We start from the raw sequence: 24,228 nt of genomic DNA on the forward strand, positions 1-24,228 counted from the left end.
AAAATATTCTATATTATAGTAATTATAGTAATTATATTATAGTAATTATAAGGTGACAGGTGGTGTGGAAATATAAAAGAGCAGCAATGAGGAATGCAGGCATGTGGAGTCTGAGGATTTCAGTAGGAAATAGAGGTGTCAGAGATGTTCTTATACTGCAGATAATATTCGAGCAAATATTTAATGGAGAGGAGAGAGTGACAAGGATACATCAGAAAGATGTTCCATGGAGAAGAAATAGCCAGTACACTTTCCCAAGGGTAGTTGTTTGCCTGGAGTGCCAGACCACTCATATGACCATTGTGCCAGTTCCAGGGTGCTAGAGGTATTTTCTGGTATGTGTGTGTTTTTGTTTTGTTTAATTTTTATTGGAGTATGCTTTACAATGTTGTGTTAGCCTCCACTGACAACAAAATGACTCATCCATACACAGATATCCCCTCCCTTTTGGACGTCCCTCCCATTTAGGTTACCACAGTGCATTAGGTAGAGTTTCCTGTGCTATACAGTATGTTCCCATCAGTTGTCTATTTTATACATAGTAACAATAATGTATATGTGTCAATCCCAGTCTCCCAATTCCTCCCTCCCCACCCCTTTTCCCCTTGGTATCCATACATTTGTTCTCTACGTCTATGTCTCTATTTCTGCTTTGCAAATAAAATCTATACCATCTTTCTAGATTCCACATATATACGTTATTATATGATATTTGCTTTTCTGACTTACTTCACTCTGTATGACACTCTCTAGGTCCATCCTTGTCTCCAAAAATGACCCAATTTAATTCCTTTTTATGGCTGAGGTGGTGTGTTTTAATATACTGTAAAATACAGTAAAAATATGTTGGTCTCTACCACTAGTTCCTGCCACCAAGCTCTGAAATCCCTTGGAATTTCATTTTATTTCTTTTTCTTCTCTGATTGCTGTGGCTAGGACTTCCAAAACTATGTTGAATAAAAGTGGCAAGAGTGGGCATCCTTGTCTTCGATTAAATGCTTTCAGCTTTTCACTGTTGAGTATGATACCAGTTGTGGGCTTATATGACCTTTATTATGTTGAGGTATGTACCCTCTATGCCCATTTTCTAGAGAGTTTTTATCGTAATGGGTGTTGAATTTTGTCAAAAGCTTTTTCTGCATTCTATTGAGATGATCATATGATTTTTATTCTTCAAAGTGTTAATGTGGTATATCACATTGATTGATTTGTGGATATCCAACCATCCTTTCTTCCCTGGAATAAATCCCACTTGATCATGGTGTATGATCCTTTTAATGTATTGTTGGATTTGGTTTGCTAATATTTTGTTAAGGATTTTTGCATATATATTCATCAGTGATATTGGCCTGTAATTTTCTCTTTTTGTGATATCTTTGTCTTGTTTTGGTATTGTAGTGAGGTTGGCCTTGTAGAATGAGTTCAAAAGTGTTCCTGCTGTAAGTTTTGGGGAATAGTTTGAGAAGCATAGGTGTTAACTCTTCTCTGAACTTCTGGTAGAATTCACCTGTGAAGCCATTTGGTCCTGAACTTCTGTTTGTTGGTAGTTTTTTAAAATTGCTGATTCAATTTCATTACTGGTTAATTGGTCCATTCATATTTTCTATTTTTTCCTTGTTCGGTCTTGAGTGTACATTCTAGGAATTAATCCATTTCTTCTAGGTTGTCCATTTTATTGGCATATAGTTGTTGATATTAATCTCATGATCCTTTGTATTTCTGTTGTGTCAGTTGAAACTTCTTCATTTCTGATTTTATGGATTTTGGACTTCTTTTTTCCTTGATGAGTGTGGCTAAAGATTTATCAATTTTATTTTTCTTTTCAAAGAACCTTCTCTGACCATAACTTTTCCTACTTGTCAAGTATCTTTTTTGACCACAATGCTATGAGACTAGAAATCAACTACAAGAAAAAGAAAAAAAACCTGCAAAAAACACAAACACATGGAGACTAAATAATATGCTAACAACCAATGGATCACTGAAGAAATCAAAGAAATAAAAAAAAATATCAGGAGTTCTCTAGTGGCCTAGTGGATAGGATTCCAGGCTTTCACTGCTGTGGCCTGGATTCAATCACTTGTCGGGAAACTGAGATCCCTCAAGCTGCCCAGTGTGGCAAAAAAAAAAAATCTATAGGCAAATGAAAACAAAAACAAAACAATCCAAAATCTATGGGATATAGCTAAAGCAGTCCAAAGTGGGAAGTTTATAGTGATACAAGCCTACCTCAGGAAAACAAAAAAAATCTCAAACAACCTAAACTTACACCTAAAGGAACTATTAAAAGAACAAACAAAACCCAAATTTAGTAGAAGAAAGAAATAATAAAGATCAGGGCAGAAATAGAGACTAAAAAAAATTGAAAAGGTCAATGAAACTGAAATTTTGTCAGTTTCTTAACAACAAAAAATTCACCTACCATCTGACTCAGGAATTATACTCACAAATCTTAGTTCAAAATAAATGAAACACATTTCCACATGAAGACTAGCTATAAATGTCTGCAGCAGCTTTATCTTTAACATCCCCAAGCTGGAAACAACTCAACTATCAATAACAAGTGAATTGAGACAGGTGAATGGCATGTAACTGATATTCAGCTGATCCAGTTGGGGACCCAGGTTGGCTGTCTCTGGCATCTGTACTATTGAACTACAACGCTTCACAACACTGCTCTAGAAGGTGCCAAGTTCAGGCATGTTGATAATGAGGATAATGATGATGATGATGGTGGTATCAACAGGAGCAGTGATGGCAACAGAGATCATACCTCAGACCTGCACAGTCAGGAAGTAACAGACTGGTCAGTTTTCATACATGAACCCATTTAGACAAACAATAGTACTGTGACATAAATACCATATTACCCCATTCTGTCAAGGACTCTAAGCCAGGGAGAGGTTCAGAAACTTGCCTGGGGCCATACAACCTGTGAGAAGCAGAGTTGGGATTCTCACCAGGAGCTATGGCTCCAGGACTCGGCCTCCTGAGTGCTACACTGAGGAGGAAACAGTGCACAGCCCTGTGTAGGGCCAGCATTTTTGGAGAAGGTAGCCATGTGAGGGGGAGGTGATCTGGAGTATTTAATCCTTGAGAAAGGGATATCTGTGTGAGGGGATGACTTGGTCATTCCCAGATTTTGATATTTCATGGACCTGTAAAATTTTTTTAAAAATCAGGAAATCTACATGGTGATTTGGTCTACACTCACTTACATTTCATTTTTAAAAAGGACTTTTAGGGAATTCCCTAGCAATCCAGTGGTTAGGCCTCTGTGCTTCCACTGCAGGGGGCAGGGGTTCGATCCCTTGTCTGGTCTGGGAACTAAGATCTTGCATGCCATGCAGCGTGGTCACAAAAAGGACTTTTAGCAGCAAAGAAAGCACAGGTTGGCACCTCATAAAGAAGGCACATCTTCTACGTTGAATAACTTGAGGTTTCTGAGGGACTCACTCAGTGGCTGTATTTTCCTTACTTTGCTGAGAACAGGATGTTGGAATTCGAGGAATGGAGTCTGAACAGTGCCTGCAACAAACCTGACACCTGGTCTGTGTTTACAGGAACTTGGCTGTGGCCAGTGTTACAATTCTCTTTTAAATGACCTATATTTTATTTTTCTTATATAGATTGCATTTTAAAAAGAATATTTGTATCTCTCTGCTAATTGGGAAAACCAGTTTGACTTGGGACAAGTGGAAGTTTACCATGAAAATACAATGAAATCAAAATAATGCTCTGAAGTCCCAGGGACCCCATGAGGTATGCTCACGGGTGCCCCCTCCATTAAAAAGGGATATTAGTTTCATGTCCCTGTTCGGGCACAAAAAATGGGGAGGGGGATATTAGTAACAGTGGGCAATAGAGATCTAGCACTATACCAAGAAGACTTTCTCCTGACAGCAGCAAGGGAAAGAGCAGGGGAAAAAAATTGCTTTCTCAGGTTGTCCAAGCATTCCACTTTATGTCAGATCTGTGCACCCTCTAAAATCATCTCCTGAAGCAGAACAGGAGCATGGTCTAGGCCTTAAGAAACAAGGGACAATGGTGTAGCATTCAGGAGTTACCCCCACCTTTTTTTGTTTTGGCCGTGCTGCGCAGCATGTGGGATCTTACTTCGCCGACCAGGGATCGAACAAGTACCCCGTTCATTGGAAGTGTTTAGTCTCAACTACTGGACCACAAGGGAAGTCACCAGGAGCCTGTTTTAACTGGGATTGTATGGTTTAAGAGGATACCCTGGATGAACTGATGCTAAATGATTCTCAAGAAGTACTGCCTGACTCACCCTCTTCTCTGAAGCAGCCTATCACCCATGACCTTGCTAACTGGACCGAGGGGACACATGACCCAACCAGGCTAAGCTAGTCAGTTCCCCTTCTGTGTAATCTGGAGTGGGGACCTCAGATGTGGTTAGAGTGTGATGGGCACTCAGGTGAGGACTTGTGTTTTTTACCAAAAGACCCTTGGTGCAGACAGAAAGGTTAGAATAGAGGATGTCGGTCCAGAACATGGTGAGGAGTGCAGGGAAGAAGGACAGTGCGTGCCAGTGGTCTTCTCAACCAGCCAGTCCTGGACAGAGGGGACAGAACCAAACAGGCAGCAGGTCCATGAATGGAGCAGAGGTGAGCTGTTACCCAGTGAGACCAGGAGCACATAGGTCTCCATTATCACCTCCTGGAACCAGGTCCTCTGGGCTGGGCTGTCTCTAGTCCTCCAGGATGAAGGTTACAAATAACTGAAAAAGTCAAACCTCATATTGGGATGTTAGATGGCATCAGAGGCTGTCACTCAAGTCGCTGATGAAGGTGGAGAGACCCAGCCCTGAATCACTGATTCTTGAGGGTTAAGCTCTGTGCTGTGCTCAAAGGAGAGGAAGGTGCGGCCTTTGGACATAATGCAATTGCAGTTGAGAGAAAAACCTCCCATTGGGGAAGCCACTAGTAATGACAGACAAGGGCATTCCTGTGAGAACTGTGAGGGCAGGAGGTAAGTGGGGAAATGGTCATGTTGATAATTCCAACAAAGGTAACAGCAGCTGAGACTCCTTGGAACTCTGTGCGTGCCTGCCCAGGGATGAGTGCTTCACGTGCTGAGGTAAAGGGATTAAACATCCCCAGCCCTGGAGCTAGACTTAGGGGTATGAATCCAGCATCTTGAACCAGACACTTGTCCATTGTGTGACCTTGGGGAACCCACAACATCATTCTGACCCTGGATTTCCCCAGCAGTACAATAATAGTTCCCACTATCTTGGGTTGTGAGAATTAAAGAGAATATGTTCATAAAGAAACCCTGGAATCCTGGCACTGTTAGGTACTCAGTATTTTGTTACTTTTATTAATCCTCACAGGAACCAAGGTAAGCGCCTCATCACCTCCATGTCAGTCAGCAAACTGAGGCTCAGGGAGCTCTAGCAAGTTGTCCAGAGATTCCCAGGTGGGGAAACCACACTGAGAAGTCAGTACAGCCTCTGCCTCCTTGTGGGTGAGTGGGGTGGGTGGGTCAGTGGCTTCTGAGAAGCCCCATTTCTTTCCCAAATGTACCCAGGGACTTTGGGGAAAATGAGGGGTGCCTGGCCAGGGAATGTCACGGAAGGCAGAGGCTAGTGCTGCCTAGGTCCAATGAGGTTGCGGGTATAGCCACGTTTCAGCTCTTCACCTCCCACAGCTCACTGGTAGAGCCACAACTTATACCTGTTTTACAAAGGGGGAAACTGAGGCCCAGAGTGGTTGGTCATTTGCCTGTGAGTCACAATATTTTGGGATCAGGATTCAAACCCAGGCTGCCTGACCCAGGGCTTGAGGAGTCTGATTACTGCCTTATTTCCAGTCCTGCTAGGCTTTGGGACTCAAAAAACACTCTGTTCATCCTGATGCCATCTCATCTCCCTCACCAAGAGTTCCGCTCCAACCCACCAACTCCCATGATGATAGACCAGGCAAAGGGGCGAACACAACTAAGCAAGGGTTTGTGGTATTATTAAATGTCTGAACTTTAGAAAGTGATGGAGAGTACATTATTAACACAGATTAAAATTAAAAGTATATGGTATATGTTTCCATTACATTGCACATAGCATAAAAAATTGAAAAAATTAGAACATATTATTCCAGTATTAAAAACAATTATTCCATAAATTAAAAAGTCACAAAATGAGTGAAATTCCAATACAACTTGGCTGTTTCACTGTTCTTTTGTGAAAGGAAGAAAATAGCCAAAATTCACAGAATAGGCAGAAGATATGAACATTTCACTAAAGATACAGAGGTAGCAAATATGCATCTGAAGAAATTCTCATCATGAATCTTTAGGGAAATGCAAATAAAACAACAGTTAGATAGCTGGACAAACTTACAAAAAGGGTTAAAATTAAGAATGATTGGCTATAAAAAAATACAAATAATAAAAAAAAAGAAATACACATTCCCAATAAAAACACTAATATTCTGGAATGTTATCTTTTATCCCATTTATGTAGAAAGAAACATATGTACAATATAATAAAGTGACAACTTTTGTTAAAAAAAAAAAAAGAATGAACAAATGAAATATTCACCAGGATGTGGAAGAAATGGAGCTCTCATACACTGCTGGTAAGAATGAAAACAATGGGAATTCCCTGGCAGTCCAGTAGTTGGGACTCTGCACTTTCACTGATGAGGCCTGGTTGGGAAACTAAGATCCCACAAGCTGTGCAGCATGGTCAGAAAAAAAAAGAAGAAAAGAAAAAGGTATAATTAGTTCAGATCACAATTTGCTAGTCTGTTTAAGTTAAGCATTCACCTACCCTATGACTCAAACTTTGCACTCTGAGTTACTGAAGATAAACATACATCCACATAAAAACTTATACACAAATGTTTGTACCAGCTTTTTTTTCCAATAGTCAAAAATTAGAAAAACCCCAAATGTCCATAAGCAAGTGAATGGATAAATAGTGGTATATTCCAATATAAGAATGTTTCTTAGAAAAAAAAAATGAGCTGCTTATATATCATTGATGACTCTCCAAGTATTTATGCAACATAAATAAAAGCAGGAAAAAGAGTAAATACTTTGATTCCCATCACATGAATTCTAGAAATTGGAAAGTTACATATTATAAAGGAAAGTAAATCAATGGTTACTTGAAGGGGTGTGAGGGGCAAGAAGAGAGAGATTATAAAAGGTCATGAGATAAATATACAGTAACACATACAGTCATTACCATGACTACAATGATGGTTTCAGTTCCATACATATGTCAGAGCTATCTGATAACAAATAGCTTTTGAAATGCTTCAAGATAAAAAAAAAAAAAAAAAACTATGTCCAACTGTTTTGGGAAAATAGGTTTGGCAATCCTACATTCATTCCACTTTGGCATGCCCTCTGGCGGTCAGTCTTACCTCAAAGACAGCAAATAGAGTGAGCAATGACTTTCCACCAGAGTCAAAAGGAATGCGGCCTGGGTCACAAGAGACACATCTGTGGACTACAGATTCTCCTTTTCTCTCTTTTTTTTTTAAAAATCTGCCTGGCTCTTTGTAAGACCTGGGGAAGAGAGTTCCCTCAGCATTGCTGACATGCCCTGTGAACAAGGGAAAAAATTCATGCTGCTCCCAGAAGCAGTTGAGGTTTTCACACTGGACCCCTCCTCAGGGTGCCCTCTGAGTCTCCTAAAACTCATAGCATCCAGGCCTCAAATGAAGACAAGAAAGTCCTGCAGTCTTTCCTAGGAGGCCACGGGCAGAAATGCAAATTTGACAAAAACTAGTAAGTTAATTTCTGCCTTTGTAATGTCTCCTCTGAGGCACAGAAAGTTTGATACCCCCATAAAAGTTGCTCGCCCCTTCATGCCCAAATCTGTTTATAACCTACCCTATTTGGTAAATAGAATATCCAAGATTAAAGAGGACTTAAAACAGTAAGGTCTTTGTTACTGTTCTGGCAATGTTCTGGCAGATCTGAAAGCAATGGCTGGCAGTTCTTTAGCTGGTGACTCAGAAGGTATAAAACTTCATCACAAGTATCTTGAGACCAACATGTCCCTGAAAATGGTAATCCTTCTCTGGAAGCTGCCAGATGAACTCATATGATGTTCTCTGGGCCAATAGTAGGTCAGGCCCATGCCCAAGCTGGTCAGAAAGGGAATCCTAAAGGTTCAGGTTATTCCTAATTTCCTCCCAGAAATGAGAGAACAGAGTTGGCTTCCCTGAGCACACTGCAGTAGTGACTGATGCACACTGTGGGGACATGCCAGCTTATAGAGGTGAAATGGATCTGGCTACAGAAAGTGGCAGTGACATAAATCTATCAAGAGTCCTGGGTAGGTTAGAGAGTGTAACACAGTCACACATGCTTCCCACAAAACTGAAAATTATGAGGAATCTCTCTACTCCTGATGTTTGGATGCATGGGACAACTAGTGCCTCAGTTTCATCCAATGTCACTACACTGAACAAGGAAATTATACATTTCTTACACATTTAAGGCCTTTCTCCAGTGTGAACTCGCTGGTGCTGAGAGAGGTTAGATTTTCGGCTAAAAGACTTCCCACATTCGCTGCAGTCATAAGGCTTTTCTCCTGTGTGAACTCTCTGATGATAATGAAGGGTGGAACGAGAGGTAAAAGATTTCCCACACTCACTGCACTCATAAGGCCTTTCTCCTGTGTGAACTCTCCGGTGAATTATGAGGTGAATTCTTTGGGTAAAGGACTTTCCACAGTCACTACATGCATGAGGCCTTTCTCCTGTGTGAACTCTCCGATGGCGAATCAGTATTGAGCTATTGGTAAAAGATTTCCCACAGTCACTGCACTTATAAGGCCTTTCTCCAGTGTGAACTCTCTGATGATAACCAAGGGCAGAGACAGATGTAAAAGATTTCTCACATTCACTGCACTCATAAGGCCTTTCTCCAGTGTGAACTCTCCGGTGTTTAGAGAGGTATGAATTCTGGCTAAAGGATCTCCCACAATCACTACATTCATAAGGCTTTTCTCCAGTGTGAACTCTCTGGTGTTGATTCAATTGGGAACTGTCCCTAAAAGATTTACCACATTCACTGCAGTCAAAAGGCCTTTCTCCTGTGTGAACTCTCTGATGACAACGGAGGGCAGAGCTAGAGGTAAAAGATTTCTCACATTCACTGCACTCATAAGGCCTTTCTCCAATGTGAATTTTCTGATGATAACGAAGGGCAGAACCAGAGGTAAAAGATTTCCCACATTCAATGCACTCATAAGGTCTTTCTCCTGTGTGAACTCTCTGGTGTATGTTGAGATGATTTCTTTGGGTAAAGGATTTCCCACATTCACTGCACTCATAAGGCCTTTCTCCTGTGTGAACTCTACGGTGTCGAATGAGTATCGGTCCATTGGTAAAGGATTTCCCACATTCACTGCACTCATAAGGTTTTTCTCCTGTGTGAACTCTCTGATGATAACAGAGGGCGGAACCAGAGGTAAAAGATTTCCCACATTCACTACATTCATAAGGTCTTTCTCCAGTGTGAACTCTCTGGTGTTGAGACAGGTAAGATTTGTGGCTAAAGGATTTCCCACATTCACTACACTCATAAGGCCTTTCTCCTGTGTGAACTCTTCGGTGTATAATGAGGTGATTTATTTGGGTAAAAGACTTTCCACAATCAGTACACTCATATGGCCTTTCTCCTGTGTGAATTCTCTGATGATAACGTAGGCCAGAGCTAGAGGTAAAAGACTTCCCACATTCCCCACATTTATAAGGCTTTTCTCCAGTGTGAACTCTCTGATGATAACGAAGGGCGGAGCTAGAAGTAAAGGATTTCCCACATTCACTGCACTCATAAGGCCTTTCTCCTGTGTGAACCCTCCAGTGTTCAATGAGGTCAGATTTTCGTCTAAAGGGCTTCCTACATTCAGTGCACTCATAACTCATTTCTCCAGTGTGAACTGTCTGTTGTCGAAAAAAGATGGAGCTATGGCTAAAAGATTGTGCACACTGATGGCAAATGTGGCAATCTTCTCCAGTGTGACTCCTCTGAGGATAAATGAAGACAAATTCTTGGCTAAAGGATTTCCCACATTTGCTGCACTTGTACTGCCTTGCCCCAGTATGAATTCTTCGATGTTGAATGAGGGCTGAGCTTCCCCTAAAAGATTTTCCACAGTCGCCACAGTCATAAAGCCTGTCACCAGTGTGAATTCTCTGGTGCACAACAAATGAGGATTTATACTTGAATGTTTTCCCACATTCACTGCACATAAAACACTGTCTTTCAGTGTAGACACTCTGGGCCTGAACAAGTGTGTGCTTGGGGCTGAAGGCTTTCTTGCATTCTACCCTGGTGCAATGACTTTTTCTGCTTTGTAAAGTTTCCATGCAGTGGGTGACTGTGTTTGGCTTTTCCCCAGTGTGAATGGCCTGTTGATTCAGATGTCCTGAGGTGGCTAGGAAGTCCTCTGCAACTTTCTTGCAGGTAAAAGCCTCCCCTGACACATGGAAATTGCTGCTCTTCACAAATGAGGCCCTGTCCACACCGATTATGAACGGTTTTTCTTGCATGTGTTGCTCCTGGTGCTGCTGAGTGTCTGCACTGAAATAAAATCCTTTTGCACATGCCCTATACTTGAACAGTTTCTGGCTGTGTTGTGTTCCCTGCTGCTCAGTCAAATGGAAAATGTCTCTCAAGACTGGACCACACATCTCACAGGGGTGAGTCTTCTGGGAAGATGAAGGTTCCTTGGAAGTCCTGACCTGTGACATTACCACAGAAACATTCTGTTCAAAGGATGCCTCAACATTCTCTTCTCCACTCCAGACACCTGAATGCAAAGAAACACCGATGAGGTACACATTCACTTTATTGGAAGGGGCAACTGAACCACAAACGTGCAAATGAAACAAAAAAAGAATAGGGGAAATTATACTATGTCAGAAAAGACAGACTTTAAGTAAATAGACAAAGGAGGTCATTATATGATAAAGCAGTCAATTCATCAAGAGGATATAACAATTACAAGTATATTTGCATCCAATATTGGAACACCCGAATATATTAAGCAAATACAAACAAATCTGAAGGCAGAAAAAGACAGCAGTGAAGTAATATTAGGGGTTCAATGCCCCACTCTGAATAAGAAAACGTTGGTCTTGAACTGCACCTAAGATCAAAGGGACCTGACAGTCATGTACAAAAGATGCCATCCAACTATAGCAGAATACACATTCTTCTTTTTTTTTTTTTTTTTTTTTGCGGTATGCGGGCCTCTCACTGTTGTGGCCTCTCCCGTTGCTGAGCACAGGCTCCGGACGCGCAGGCTCAGTGGCCATGGCTCACGGGCCCAGCCGCTCCGCGGCATGTGGGGTCTTCCCAGACCGGGGCACGAACCTGTGTCCCCTGCATCGGCAGGCGGACTCTCAACCACTGCGCCACCAGGGAAGCCCGTTCTTAAGTACACAGAGAACACTCTCTAGGATAGATCACATGTTAGGTCACAAAACAAGTATTAACAAATTTAAAAAGATGGAAAACATATTAAATATCTTTTCCAACCACAATGGTACAAAACTAGAAATCATTAACAGGAGGAAAGCTGGGAAATTCACAAATACGTAGAATTTAAATGACACACTCCTGAATGACCTATGGGTTAAACAAGAAATGATTAAAAAAAACATATTCAAACAAATGTAAATGGAAACATAACACACGAAAACTTATGGGCTGCAGTAAAAGCAATTGTAAGAGGATAGTTTATAGCAATAAATGACTACATTAAGAAAAAAGAATGATCTCTAATAAACAATCTAACTCTATATCTCAAGGTATGAGAAAAAGAACAGACTAAGGTTAAAGTTAGCAGAAATAAAACAAATAATAAAGATCAGAGCAGAAATAAATGAAATAGAGACTAGAAAAATGACAGAAAACACCAATAAAAGTAAGAGGTTTTTAAATTTTTTTTAAAAAACTTTTTACTTTGTTTTTTGGCCACTCTGTATGGCTTTTGGGATCTTAGTTCCCTGACCAGGCATTGAACCTGGACCCCCTACAGTGGAAGTGCAGAGTCCTAACCACTGATCACCAGGGAAATCTCAACAGTTGGTTTTTTTGAAAAGATAAATTGACAAGCCTTTAGCTAGATTATGAAAAAAAGAGAGACGACTCAAAATCAGAAATGAAAGAGGAGACATAACAACTGATACTGCAGGAATACAATCAATCAGAAGAAACTAGAATGAACAATTATTTGCCAACAAATTGGATAACTCAGAAGAAATGAATAAAACTCCTATAAACATAAAACCTACCAAAATAAAATCATGAAAAAATAGGAAATATGAATTAACCTATAACTGGTAAGCAGATTGAATCACTAATAAAAAAAATCTCCCAACAAAGAAAAGCCCAGGACTAGGCAAAATCACTGGGAATTCTACTAAATATTTATTTATTTATTTATTTATTTATTCATGTTTTGCGGTATGAGGGCCTCTCACTGTTGTGGCCTCTCCCATTGTGGAGCACAGGCTCCGGACGTGCAGGCTCAGCAGCCATGGCTCATGGGCCCAGCTGCTCAATGGCAGTGGGATCCTCCCAGACCAGGGCACGAACCCGCATCCTCTGCATCAGCAGGCGGACTCTCAACCACCGTGCCATCAGGAAAGCCATCTACTAAATATTTAAAACATTAATATCAATCCTTCTCAAAGTCTTCCAAAAAATTGAAGCAGGAACACTTCCAAGTTCATTTTATGAGACCAGCATTACTCTGATATCAAAGCCATTTAAGAAGAATACAACAGAAGAAAATTACAGGTCAATATCCCTGATGAGGGTGTCCCTGGTGGCACAGTGATTAAGAATCCGCCTGCCAATGCACAGGACACAGGTTCGAGCCCTGGTCCAGGTAGATCCTACATGCTGCGGAGCAACTAAGCCCATGTGCTCTAGAGCCTGCGAGCCACAACTACTGAACACGTGTGCTGTAACTACTGAGGCCTGCATGCCTAGAGCCCATGCTCTGCAACAAGGGAAGCCACCACAATGAGAAGCACGTGCACCACAACAAAGAGGAGCCCCCACTCGCCACAACTAGAGAAAGCCCACACACAGCAACTAAGATCCAACAAAGCCAAAAATAAATAAATAAAATAAGTAAAAAAAAAAAAAAATCCCTGATGAATAGAGATGCAAAAATCCTCAACCAAATACTTGCAAACCAAATCCAACAGCACATTTACAGGATCATACATCACAATCAAGTAGCATTTATCCTTGGGGTGCAAAGATGGTTCAAAATCATGTGCAAATCAATAAATGTGATACACCACATTATCAGAACGAAGGATAAAAATCATAATCATATGAATAGATGCTGAAAAACCATTTTGAAAATCAATATCCATTCATGATAAAAACTCTCAACAAGTTAGGTATAGAAGGGGGACTTCCCTCGTAGTCCAGTGGTTAAGAATCCATCTTCAAACGCAGGAGACACGAGTTCAGTCCTGGGTTGGGGAACTAAGCCCATGCACTGCAACTACTCAGCCCATGCACTGCAATGACTCAGCCCATGCACTGCAACTACTGAGCCCACACACTCTGCAGCCCGCCTGCCACAACTAGAGAGCCCATGCACCACAACTACTGAGCCCACGTGCTCTGGAGCCCACATGCCATAACTACAGAGCCTGTGCACTGCAACCAGTGAGCCCATGCGCTCTAACTAGAGGGCCTGCAGGTCACAGCTACTGAGCCCGCACACCACAACTAGAGAGAAGCCTGTACACAACTAAAAGATCCTGCACACCACAACTAACACCAGACACAGCCAAATTAATTGTTTTTTTTTAAAAAAAGCTAGGTATAGAAGGAATGTACTTCAACATGTCTGACAAGCCCATACCTAACATCATATCGAACATTCAAAAGCTAAAAGGTTTTCCTCTAACATCAGGAACAAGACAAGGATGCCTACCCTATCCGTTTTTATTCAACATAGTACAGGAAGCCCTACCCAGAATAAGTAGAGAAGAAAAAGAAAGAAAAGGCAGTCAAATTGGACTGGAAGAAGGAAAAGTGTTTGTTTGCAGGTAACACACTCTTATATGTAGAAACTCCCAAAATTCCACCCTAACAAATGAATTCAGTAAAGTTTCAGGATAAAAAGAACCAATATACAAATTTCAGTTGCATTTATATACACTAATTACAAACTGTCTGAATAGAAAATTAAGAAAGCAATCTTATTTTAAATAGCATCAAAAGAATAAGATACTCAGGAACAAATTTAATCTAGGGGATGAAAGATTTACATTCTGAAAATCATAAGACAACGATGGAAGAAACTAAAGAAGACATAAACAAATGGAAAGATATCCAGTATTCCTGGATTGGAAAAATTAATATTGTTAATTTTACAAAGAGCAATTTACAGATTGAAAACAATCCATATCAAAATTCCAATGACATTTTCCACAGAAATAGAATAAACAATCCTAAAATTTGTATGGAACCATGAAAAATTCCAAATAGCCAAAACAATCTTGAAAAAGGACAAATCTAGAGGCACCACACTTTCTGATTTCAAACTATTACAATTCTATGGTAATTAATACATTATGGTACTGGCATAAAAATAGACACATAGACCAACTGAACAGAATACAGAGCCCAGAAATAAACTCACGCATATGTGGTCAACTGATCTTTGATAGGCACAACAAGAACACACAATGGAGAAAGGACAGCTTCTTCCAAAAATTGTGATGGAAACACTGGTTATCCACAAGCAAAAAAAATGAAACTAGAGCCTTATCTCACACCACTCACAAAAATTAACTTGAATCGGATTAAAATTTTGAAACATAAACCCTGAAATTGTGAAACTTTTAGAAGAAAATACAGAGAAAAAGCTCCTTGACATTGGTGTTGGCAACGATTTTTTTTAGATAACACCCATAGCACAAGCAATGAAAGCAAAAATAAACAAGTGGGACTATATCAAATGGAAAAGCTTCTTTATAGCAAGGGAAACAAAATGAAAACACAACCTAAGGAAAAGGAGAAAATACTTGCAAAGGATTTATCTGATAAGGGGTTAATATCCAGAAAATATCAGAACTCATACAATTCAACAATAAAAAACTAAAGAATCCAATTAAAAATGGGCAAAAGGACCTGAACAGATATTTATCCAAAACATACAAATGATCAACAGGTATGTGAAAAGGTGCTCAAAATCACTAACATCAGGGAAATGCAAATCCAAACCACAATGAGATACCTCACACCTGTCTGGAACACTACTATCAAAAAGACAAGAGATACATGTTCGTGAGGATGTGAAGAAAAGGAAAACCTTCTACATTGTTGGTAGGAATGTAAATCGGTACAGCCATTAGGGAAAACTGTATGGAATTTCCTAAAAATTAAAAATAGAACTCTGGGGCTTCCCTGGTGGCGCAGTGGTTGAGAGTCCGCCTGCCGATGCAGGGGACACGGGTTCGTGCCCTGGTCTGGGAAGATCCCACATGCCGCGGGGCGGCTGGGCCCGTGATCTATGGCCGCTGAGCCTGCGCGTCGGGAGCCTGTGCTCCACAACAAGAGAGGCCACAGCAGTGAGAGGCCCGTGTACCGCAAAAAAAAAAAAAAAAAAAAAATAGAACTCTGCATGGTCCAATAATCCCAATTCTGTGTCTATTTTCAGAGGAAATAAAATCTGTATCTCAAACAGGTGTTTGCACCCCCATGTTCACTGCAGCATGATCCACAATAGCCCAGGTATAAAAACAACCTAAGTACAGGCATACCTTGTTTTACTGTGCTTCACAGATAACTCATTTTCTTACAAATTGAAGGTATGCAGTAACCCTGTGTCAAGCAAGTCTACTGGCGCCATTTTTCTAACAGCATTTGCTCACGTTGTGTCTGTGAGTCACGTTTTGGTAATTTTTGTGATATTTCCAACTTTCTCATTATTGTTATACTTGTTGGTGATCTGTGATCAGTGATCTTTGTTTTGGGGTGCCACAAACTGGACCTATAAGACAGCAGACTTAATCGATAAACACTGTATGTGTTCTGCCTGCTCTACGGACTGACAAATCTGTCTCTCTCCCTCTCCTCACGCCTCCATATTTCTTGAGTTGCAACAATACTGAAATTAGGCGAATTAATAACCCTACAATGGCCTCTAAGAGCTCAAGTAAAAGGAAGGATCACATGTCTTTCACTTTAAATCAAAAGCTAGAAATGAAAAGGTTAGTGAGGAAGGCAAGTTAAAAGCCAAGAGAGGCTGAAAGCCAGGTCCTTGGACCAAACAGTATTAACCAAGTTGTATCAATAAATGCAAAGGAAAAGTTCTTCAAGTAAATTAAAAGTGCTACTCTAGTGAACACACAAATAATAAGAAAGCAAAATAGTCTTATTGCTGATATGGAGAAAATTTTAGTGATCTGTATCCAAGATCAAGCCAGCCACAACATTTAAGCCATTACCTTAAGCCAAAGCCTGATCCAGAGTCAGGCCCCAACTCTCTCCAATTCTGTGATGGCTGAGAGAGGTGAGAAGCTGGGGGAAAAAAAGTATGAAGCTAGCATAGGTGGGTTCATGAGATTTAAGGAAAGAAGCTGTCTCGATAACATAAAAGTACAAGGTGAAAAAAAAAAGTACACAGTGAAGCAGCAAGTGCTGATGTAGAAGCTGTACCAAAGTTATCCACATGATCTAGTTAAGATAATTAATGGACATGGCTACACTAAACAACACATTTTTAATGTAGATGAAACAGTCTTATGTTGGAAGAAGATGGCATCTAGGACTTTCACAGTTAGAGAGGAGAAGTCAATGCCTGGCTTCAAAGCTTCAAAGGACAGGCTGACTCTCTTGTTAAGGGTAATGCAGCTGGTGACTGAAAGTTGAAGCCAGTGCTCATTTATCATTCTGAAAATCTTAGGCCCTTAACAATTCTGCTAAATCTACTCTGCATATATTCTATAAATGGAACAACAAAGCCTGGATGACAGCATGTCTCCTTATAACATGATTTACTGAATATTTTAAGACTACTGTCGAGACCTACTGCTCTGAAAAAAAAAAAGTTCTCAAAATATTACTACTCACTGACAATGCAGCTGGCCAGCCAAGAGCTCTGGTGGAGATGTACAAGATTAATGTTCTTTTCATGCCTACTACTACAACATCTATTCTGTAGCCCATGGATCAAGTAGTTTACACTGTCAAGTCTTAAGAAATACATTTCATAAGGCTATAGCTGCCATGGATAGCAATCCTCTGATGGATCAGGGCAAAGTAAATTGAAAACCTTTTGGAAAGGACTCACTATTCTAGATGCCATTAAGAACATTTATGAATCATGGGAAGAGGTAAAACTATCAACATTAACAGGAGTTGGGAAAAAGCTGATTCCAACTCTCTAGATGACTTTGAGGGGTTCAGGATTTCAGTGGAGGAAGTAACTGCAGATGTAATGGAAAAACCAAGAGAACTAGAATTAGAAGTGCAGCTGGAAGATGACTGAATTGCTGCAATCTCAAGAGAAAACTTTAACAGATGAGGAGTTGTTTCTTATGGATGAGAAAAGAAAATGGTTTCTTGAGATGGAATGTACTCCTGGTGAAGATGCTGTGCAGATTGTTGAAATGATGACAAAGGCTTTAGAATATTACATAAACTTAGTTCATAAAGCAGCAGTAGGGTTTGAGAAGATTGACTACAATTTTGAAAGAAGTTCTACTGTGTGTTAAATGCTATCAAACAGCATCACGTGCTACAGAGAAATCATTCCTGAAAGGAAGAGTCCATTGATGTGGCAAACATCATTCTTGTCTTATTTGAAGAAATTGCCAAAGCCACCAAAACCTTCATCAACCTGATCAGTCAGCACCTTGATCAGTCAAAATTAAGGCAAGGGACTTCCCTGGTGGCACAGTTGGTTAAGAATCCACCTGCCGGGCCTCCCTGGTGATGCAGTGGTTAAGACTCTTCCTGCCAATGCAGGGGACACGGGTTCGAGCCCTGGTCTGGGAAGATCCCATATGGTACGGAGCAACTAAGCCCGTGCGCCACAACTACTGAGCCTGCGCGCTAGAGCCAGCGAGCCACAGCTACTAAGCCCGCATGTCACAACTATTGAAGCCCGTGTGCTTAAAGCCCGTTTTCCACAACAAGAGAAGCCACCCCAAACAGAAGCCTGTGCACTGCAATGAAAGAGTAGCCCCCACTTGCTGCAACAAGAGAAAGCTCACGTGCAGCAATGAAGACTCAACGCAGCCCAAAATAAATAAATAAAATTAACAAACAAACAAAAAATAGAATCCACCTGTGAAAGCAGGGGACATGGGTTCAGGCTCTGGTCCGGGAAGATCCCACGTGCCGCGGAGCAACTAAGCCCTTGTGCCACAACTACTGAGCCAGCACTCTAGACCTTGCGCGCCACAACTACTGAAGCCCATGCACCTAGAGCCTGTGCTCCACAACAAAAGAAGCCACTGCAATGAGAAGCCCCTGTACCACAATGAAGAGTAGCCACACTCGCTGTAACTAGAGAAAGCCTGCGCACAGCAACGAAGACCCAACGCAGCCATAAATAAATAAATTTATTTATTAAAAAAAATTTTTTAAATAAATTGCTCCAGCAACAAAAAGATACAACTCAGATGATGATTAAAATTTTTTTAGCAATAAAGTATTTTTTAACTAAGCTATATATGTTGCTTTTTAAGACATAATGCTATTTCACACTTACTGGCTACTATACAGTGTAAACATAACATTTATAGGCACTGGAAAACAAAACTTTTGGTGACTTGCTTTATTGTGTTACTCACCTTATTGCGGTGGTCTGGAACCTAACCTGCAATATGCCTGTATCTGTCTACGAATGAATGGATTAATAAAGTCTGGTATTTATATGCAATGGAGTATTATTCAGCCATTAAAAAAGGAACTCATGCATTTGTGACAACAATGATGAACCTGGAGGGCATAATGCAAAGTGAAATAAGCCAAAGAAAGATAAATACTGTATGCAATCCCTTATATATGGAATCGTGGGATAAAAAACAGTTGAACCCATAGAAACAAAGAGTAGACACAGGGTGCTCAGGTCTAGAGGAAATGGGAAGATGTTGGTCAGTTTTATAAGATGAATAAGCTCTGAAGAACTAATACAGCATGAAGCCTATACTTAATAATGCTGTATTGTATACTTCAAATGGGCTAACAGAGTAGATCTTAAGTGTTTTCACACACACGAAAAATGTAAATACAATTATGTGAGGTAATGGATGTGTTAATCAACTTGACTGTAGTAATCATTTCATACTGTATGTGTGTATATAAAATCATGACATTGTACACTTCCTTGTACTTTTTAATTTTTTTTTCATTTTTTGGCCACACTGCGTGGCTTGTGGGATCTCAGTTCTCTGACCATGGATTGAACCCGGGCCATGGCAGTGGAAGTGCTGAATCCTAACCACTAGACCACCAGGGAACTCCCTGTACACTTTAAATACATACAGTATTATTTGTCAATTATACCTCAATAAGCTGGAGAAAAGAAAAGAGATCTAAACACCACAAGTAGAACCATTAAGGACAGCCTTAGAAAACAGCCCATGGTCCAGGTAAGTAATGGTCATGACAATACCTTCAATTCCTGGCATATGGAGGCAGAAGGAAATGTCAGATAATAAGAAGGAACAAAACCTGGGACACAGAAGTACCATGGACCTGGACTCACCACCTGACCAGGGAAAGGGCAAGTAAGATGCAATCCATAAGCCTCACTGCAAGAATGCTGACCTCAAATCCACCCCTACGAGCATTGAGTACAGACTGTATTGGGGCTACGGGGAGAGAAGGGGGCAGTGCAAACAACCCAGCCCTACCTATCACAGCAACTACCCAGAAAGCTGGGGAAACAAGCAGTGCCCAAGGTCCATATGTGAGAAGGACAGAGCACACCTTGGAGAAAAGAGGGTTAGGCAGGATACAGAGCCTAGCCCAGGTCACTGGGGAGGGTCAGTCTCTTACCCAGTGAAGATATAAGTGCAAAGTTCTCCAGCATCACATCATGGTACAGGTGTCTCTGAGCCTCATCAAGGAGCTTCCATTCCTCCCAGGAGAAGTACAGGGCAATGTCCTCAAAGGTCACACCAACCTGTCATGAATGAGATAGATGAAACATAAACATTCTCTCTCTGAGGACCCACAATTCATCTCCTCACACATGTATTCCATGGTCATCCTCCATCAGAGCTCCCCACGTCAGGCCTCGTGCCAATGATGCCTGATCTCTCCTCACTGTGTTCAGCCCTCAGCCACAAAAGGCGGTGGCTGGGGGGATAAACGCCATCTAAACTCTGGGCCTGGCCTACAGGGCCCCATCCCTCCCCCGAAGTAATTCCCCTGAGGTCTCCCACATTGTGCCTCCAAGACACAGCAAAACATGGGCTCATCTTTACCCTTAATCCCCAACACCAGGTCCTGTGGGCCCTCAGCTCACACTTGCCCTTGATGTGCACGTCATTCAGTTGACCAAACCTCTTTCACATCTTCAGACCTCACAGTTGCACTCCCAGAGCTCTACCACCTCCCTGCCCCACATCACAGGCACCTCTCTGGACTCACCCAGGTACTTGGAACATGGCATTCACAGAGTGCTTAACAAAATCAAACATGATCTGGTACAATCCCAGTTCTCTGAGGGAGCCCATAGCCAGGGAAAGCCCTGCCTGCCTTGCTTCTGATCTCTGTTTCAGTATTAGCCACCCAGAACCAATGAGGGACTGGGACACCCTCTCCTGCCTTACATAGGTTCCATAAGTGCCTCTTCAATCTTCAGAACCTGGGCGAAAAAGGAAGGCAACCATGGCTGGGCTCCATGTGTGCAGGACTCCCTTGTACCCTGGAACCTAGTGACCTCAGGCTGACTGACTAACCTTTGCTGTCTCTCATCAGATCCTGTGACATTGGACGAGGACTCAACTCCCTGTGCCTCTCTTTGTCACCCCCATTCCAATCCTATCCGTTCGTTCTCTGAGCAGCTTTTTGAAAACTTTTAAAGCCCTCAAATACACTGCTCTTCGTCCGTTCACAGCCCTCCGTGGCTCGCAGGTCCCTCAGAATAAAGCAACAACCTCTCTCTCTGCCGGTCCAGGCGTGATTCCACCTCACACTCTCTTTACTGCAGTCATAAGATGCACCCCAGGTTTCCCGAATCCTCCTGGCTCAGTCCGACCTACAAGCCTTTGCACCTGTCGGTTCCTTCGCCTGTCACCCTCGCCCACGCGCCGCCCACGGCCACCTCACCGTCCTGGACACCGCGGCCTGGGCTGCGGGCACGTAAGCAGGCGCCCCGCACTCGGGGCTATAGTGTCTGGTGCCTTGTGGGCGGTGAGGGGCCGGAGGACGAGCGTTTACCTCAGGCGGGTCCCTCAGCGCCGCCGTCGCCATCGGACTCGGTGGACGGAGCGGGCCCGGGAGCTGCGGGAGATGAGGCGAGACGCGGGCACGGCGGTCACTCTCCCGGGCTTGGCGCGCGATACCCCGGGCGGCGTCGCCTAGCCTCAGACCTGCCTCTGTGTTGCGGGGACAGGCCCTCCTCTCGGATCTTCTCGGTCCAGTCACTTCGATCCTGACACAACGCTCCGGAGCGCGAACAAACCGGAGGGGAGCATAAATGACCGCCACAACGGGGTCGCCGGAAGTCCCGCCCAGACGCGCACGCGCGGGAACCCCTCATCCTGATTGGCCGTTGCTGCCTCTCGGCCCGTGCCTTCAGGGTAATGTAGTTCCCAGCGCTCCAGAGGCCGCGGCGAATCTAGTTCATAATGTTCAACAGGAGCATTGGATTTGCAGCCCCTTGAGGAATGCTGCTGGTGGTGTTCCTACCTCAAAGGAGGGAGGGGCTTTGGTCGTTGTTAAAGGCCGCGAAGAGACATTATTTCAGACTCCATTAAGCCCAGGCAGCTCCTAGAGGATAAAACTATTATTTGCGATGCTCGCAAATCTACTCATCTAAATGGCCATATCATTCCAGTCATTCGTATATAAAATGAATCCACACATAGCTAGAAACATTGTTTATTGCTCTTCAAATGCATGTGGTCTGAAGTGTTACTCAGTTTTTTAAGTTTCAGTTTGTTTGGTCAGGAAGAAGAAAAAAGAGTCCATTGAGGTCCATGACAGAAAAGCAAGTAGTGCGATGTTAGGCTGCCCTGAAGCGGATGGACAAGCAGGAGCTCTGCCTCTGGTTCCCCCAGAAAACCGTTCCCCTGCCTATGTTATCAGTCATTTTGAGGAGTAGAAGCAAAAATGAACAGGATCATCAAAAGTGGAAGAAAAATAGGAACTGCCAAACTAAACGCCCTAAATTGTATAAAAGCTAATTTTTATTTTGTGGTCTTTTTAGAATTGTTACAATTGTGTAATCCTCTCTCTCTCTATATATATATTTTTGTTTGTTTGTTTGTTTTTGTTTTTGTTACACAAATCAACCCATTTATTAAAGGCTAGCAAGGTTTCAAATGGTGGTGCTTCTATGGTCCTTCAATTCCTTCAGTTGTCTGATGGCAGACTTTACTGTGACAGCAGAAGTGGTGTTGTAGGCCTAACTATATTCCTTGGGTGTTGAGCTCATTTATTTGGTGATGAGAAAACATTAAATGAGAATTGTGTTTGTCTGCTAGGGCTGCCATAACATTTTAATACTATTGAAACCTTGGGTAGTCATAAGTTATAAACTGTAACCTGCCTTCACCGATCAAACTCACTTTACTTTTACAAAAACTTGCGGGTACTCCCAAGCGGCAAATAGCCTAAACAATAAGATCTTTGCCCAAGTTGTGTTTTAGGAAATTGGGAATCAGCTGTGTCCAGTTTGAGCTCGAGCTGGTTAAAACTGGTTAAGACCACTGACCCTCCATCTGGGCATGTGCAAATGTCAGCTCAGTGACCTTTTGATGTCAGAGGGCCAACAGCCCACCCTCAGAACATGCTAACACTGCCGTTTTCTGAACAGGTGTCTCATGAAAAAATCTGTAGCTTACTTTTACCTGTGCAGAACAACAATCACCTTTTCTTATCTTCAATTCCCATCCCCCCACCCCCACCCCCACCCCCCACCCAGCTTTATCCCATAAACATTCCTAGCCTCTCCCCTTTGGAGAGGTGAATCTGAGATTTGTCTTTGCTTCTGCTCGCTTGGCTGCCTTATGAATAAACAGTTTCTCCACTGCAAACCTCAGCGTCTCAGCGTTTGGCTTGCTGTGCATCGGGCAAATGAAACTGGTTTAGTAAGAGTATAGACTGGGTGGCTTAAAGAACAGAAATTAATTTTCTTGCAGTTCTGGATGCTGAAAGTCTAACAGGAAGGTGTCAAAAGATATAGTTTTTCCTGAGGCCTCTGTTTTGGCTTTTGGGTAGCCAACTTCTTGCTCTGTCCTCACATAGCCTTTTCTCCCCGTGTGCATACTCCTGGTGTCTATCCCTCATCTTATGAGTGATGCAATGAAATTTATATTTCAAGGCAGGACAAGAAAATTTAAACATAAAATTTTCTGCTTTGGCCTCTCTACCTCCTTAATGTGCAGTGTGCTTCTGCATTACACACTAACTAGTCTTCCTCAAAGATGGGAATGCTTTCTTGACTGCAAAGATAAATTTTTTTCCCCTTTCTTCTGATGCTAGCAATGTAACTTCTTAAAAGATTAGCATTGTGTCCCAACTCTATTGGGGGTTATGGTGACTCACTGACTGCTTTGTACATGCTTACTTGGCCTATGAACTTTGTGTAAAATGTCAGCATGTCATTTTGTTGTATGATCCTTTGTCTCATAAATGTATATCATTGTGCCTTCAACTTCTAACAGGCCGAACAGATCTCAGACATTCTGAGACTCTGTCTCCCGGGTTATAAACCTGTTTAATTGAATAAAGTTAACTTTTTTCTTTTTGATTGTTAATTGAGTTTTTGTCAACAGAAGGAAACCAGTCTTAATGGAATACAGCCACACTCTTATAATCTCACTTATCCTTATTTACCTCTATAAATGCCCTATGTCCAAATACAGGCCCTTTGTGAGTTAGTCCTTCAACATTTGACAGGTATTATGTTAATAAATGTTAGTGGTAATAAAAGGCAAATAACTTACTACAGTTGGGAAATAAAGAGGAAAAGAGCATTCAACTTTTAAAAGTATCCTCCAATTGCCAATAGATCAC

General features: G+C 41.9%; 1 protein-coding gene across 4 annotated transcripts; it reads right to left on the reverse strand.

The window, feature by feature from the left end:
* Positions 1-711: 711 nt before the first annotated feature.
* Positions 712-23,083, reverse strand: LOC137215625 (zinc finger protein 256-like). Of its 4 annotated transcripts, none has more exons than XM_067721104.1 (4): positions 21,427-23,083; positions 20,038-20,164; positions 8,468-10,795; positions 712-6,693 (listed from the first exon to the last, which is right to left on the reverse strand). In XM_067721104.1, the coding sequence occupies exons 1-3, from the start codon at positions 21,457-21,459 to the stop codon at positions 8,472-8,474; spliced, it is 2,484 nt and encodes an 827-aa protein (XP_067577205.1). In that variant the 5' UTR covers positions 21,460-23,083; the 3' UTR covers positions 712-6,693; positions 8,468-8,471. The 4 variants fall into 4 exon arrangements, with proteins under 4 accessions (XP_067577205.1, XP_067577204.1, XP_067577202.1 ...); XM_067721103.1 differs by having other exon boundaries at positions 712-7,536; XM_067721101.1 differs by having other exon boundaries at positions 712-7,573.
* Positions 23,084-24,228: the final 1,145 nt, after the last annotated feature.

This window comes from Pseudorca crassidens, chromosome 20 (assembly GCF_039906515.1).
Source record: "Pseudorca crassidens isolate mPseCra1 chromosome 20, mPseCra1.hap1, whole genome shotgun sequence".
Classification (NCBI taxonomy): Eukaryota; Metazoa; Chordata; class Mammalia; order Artiodactyla; family Delphinidae; genus Pseudorca; species Pseudorca crassidens.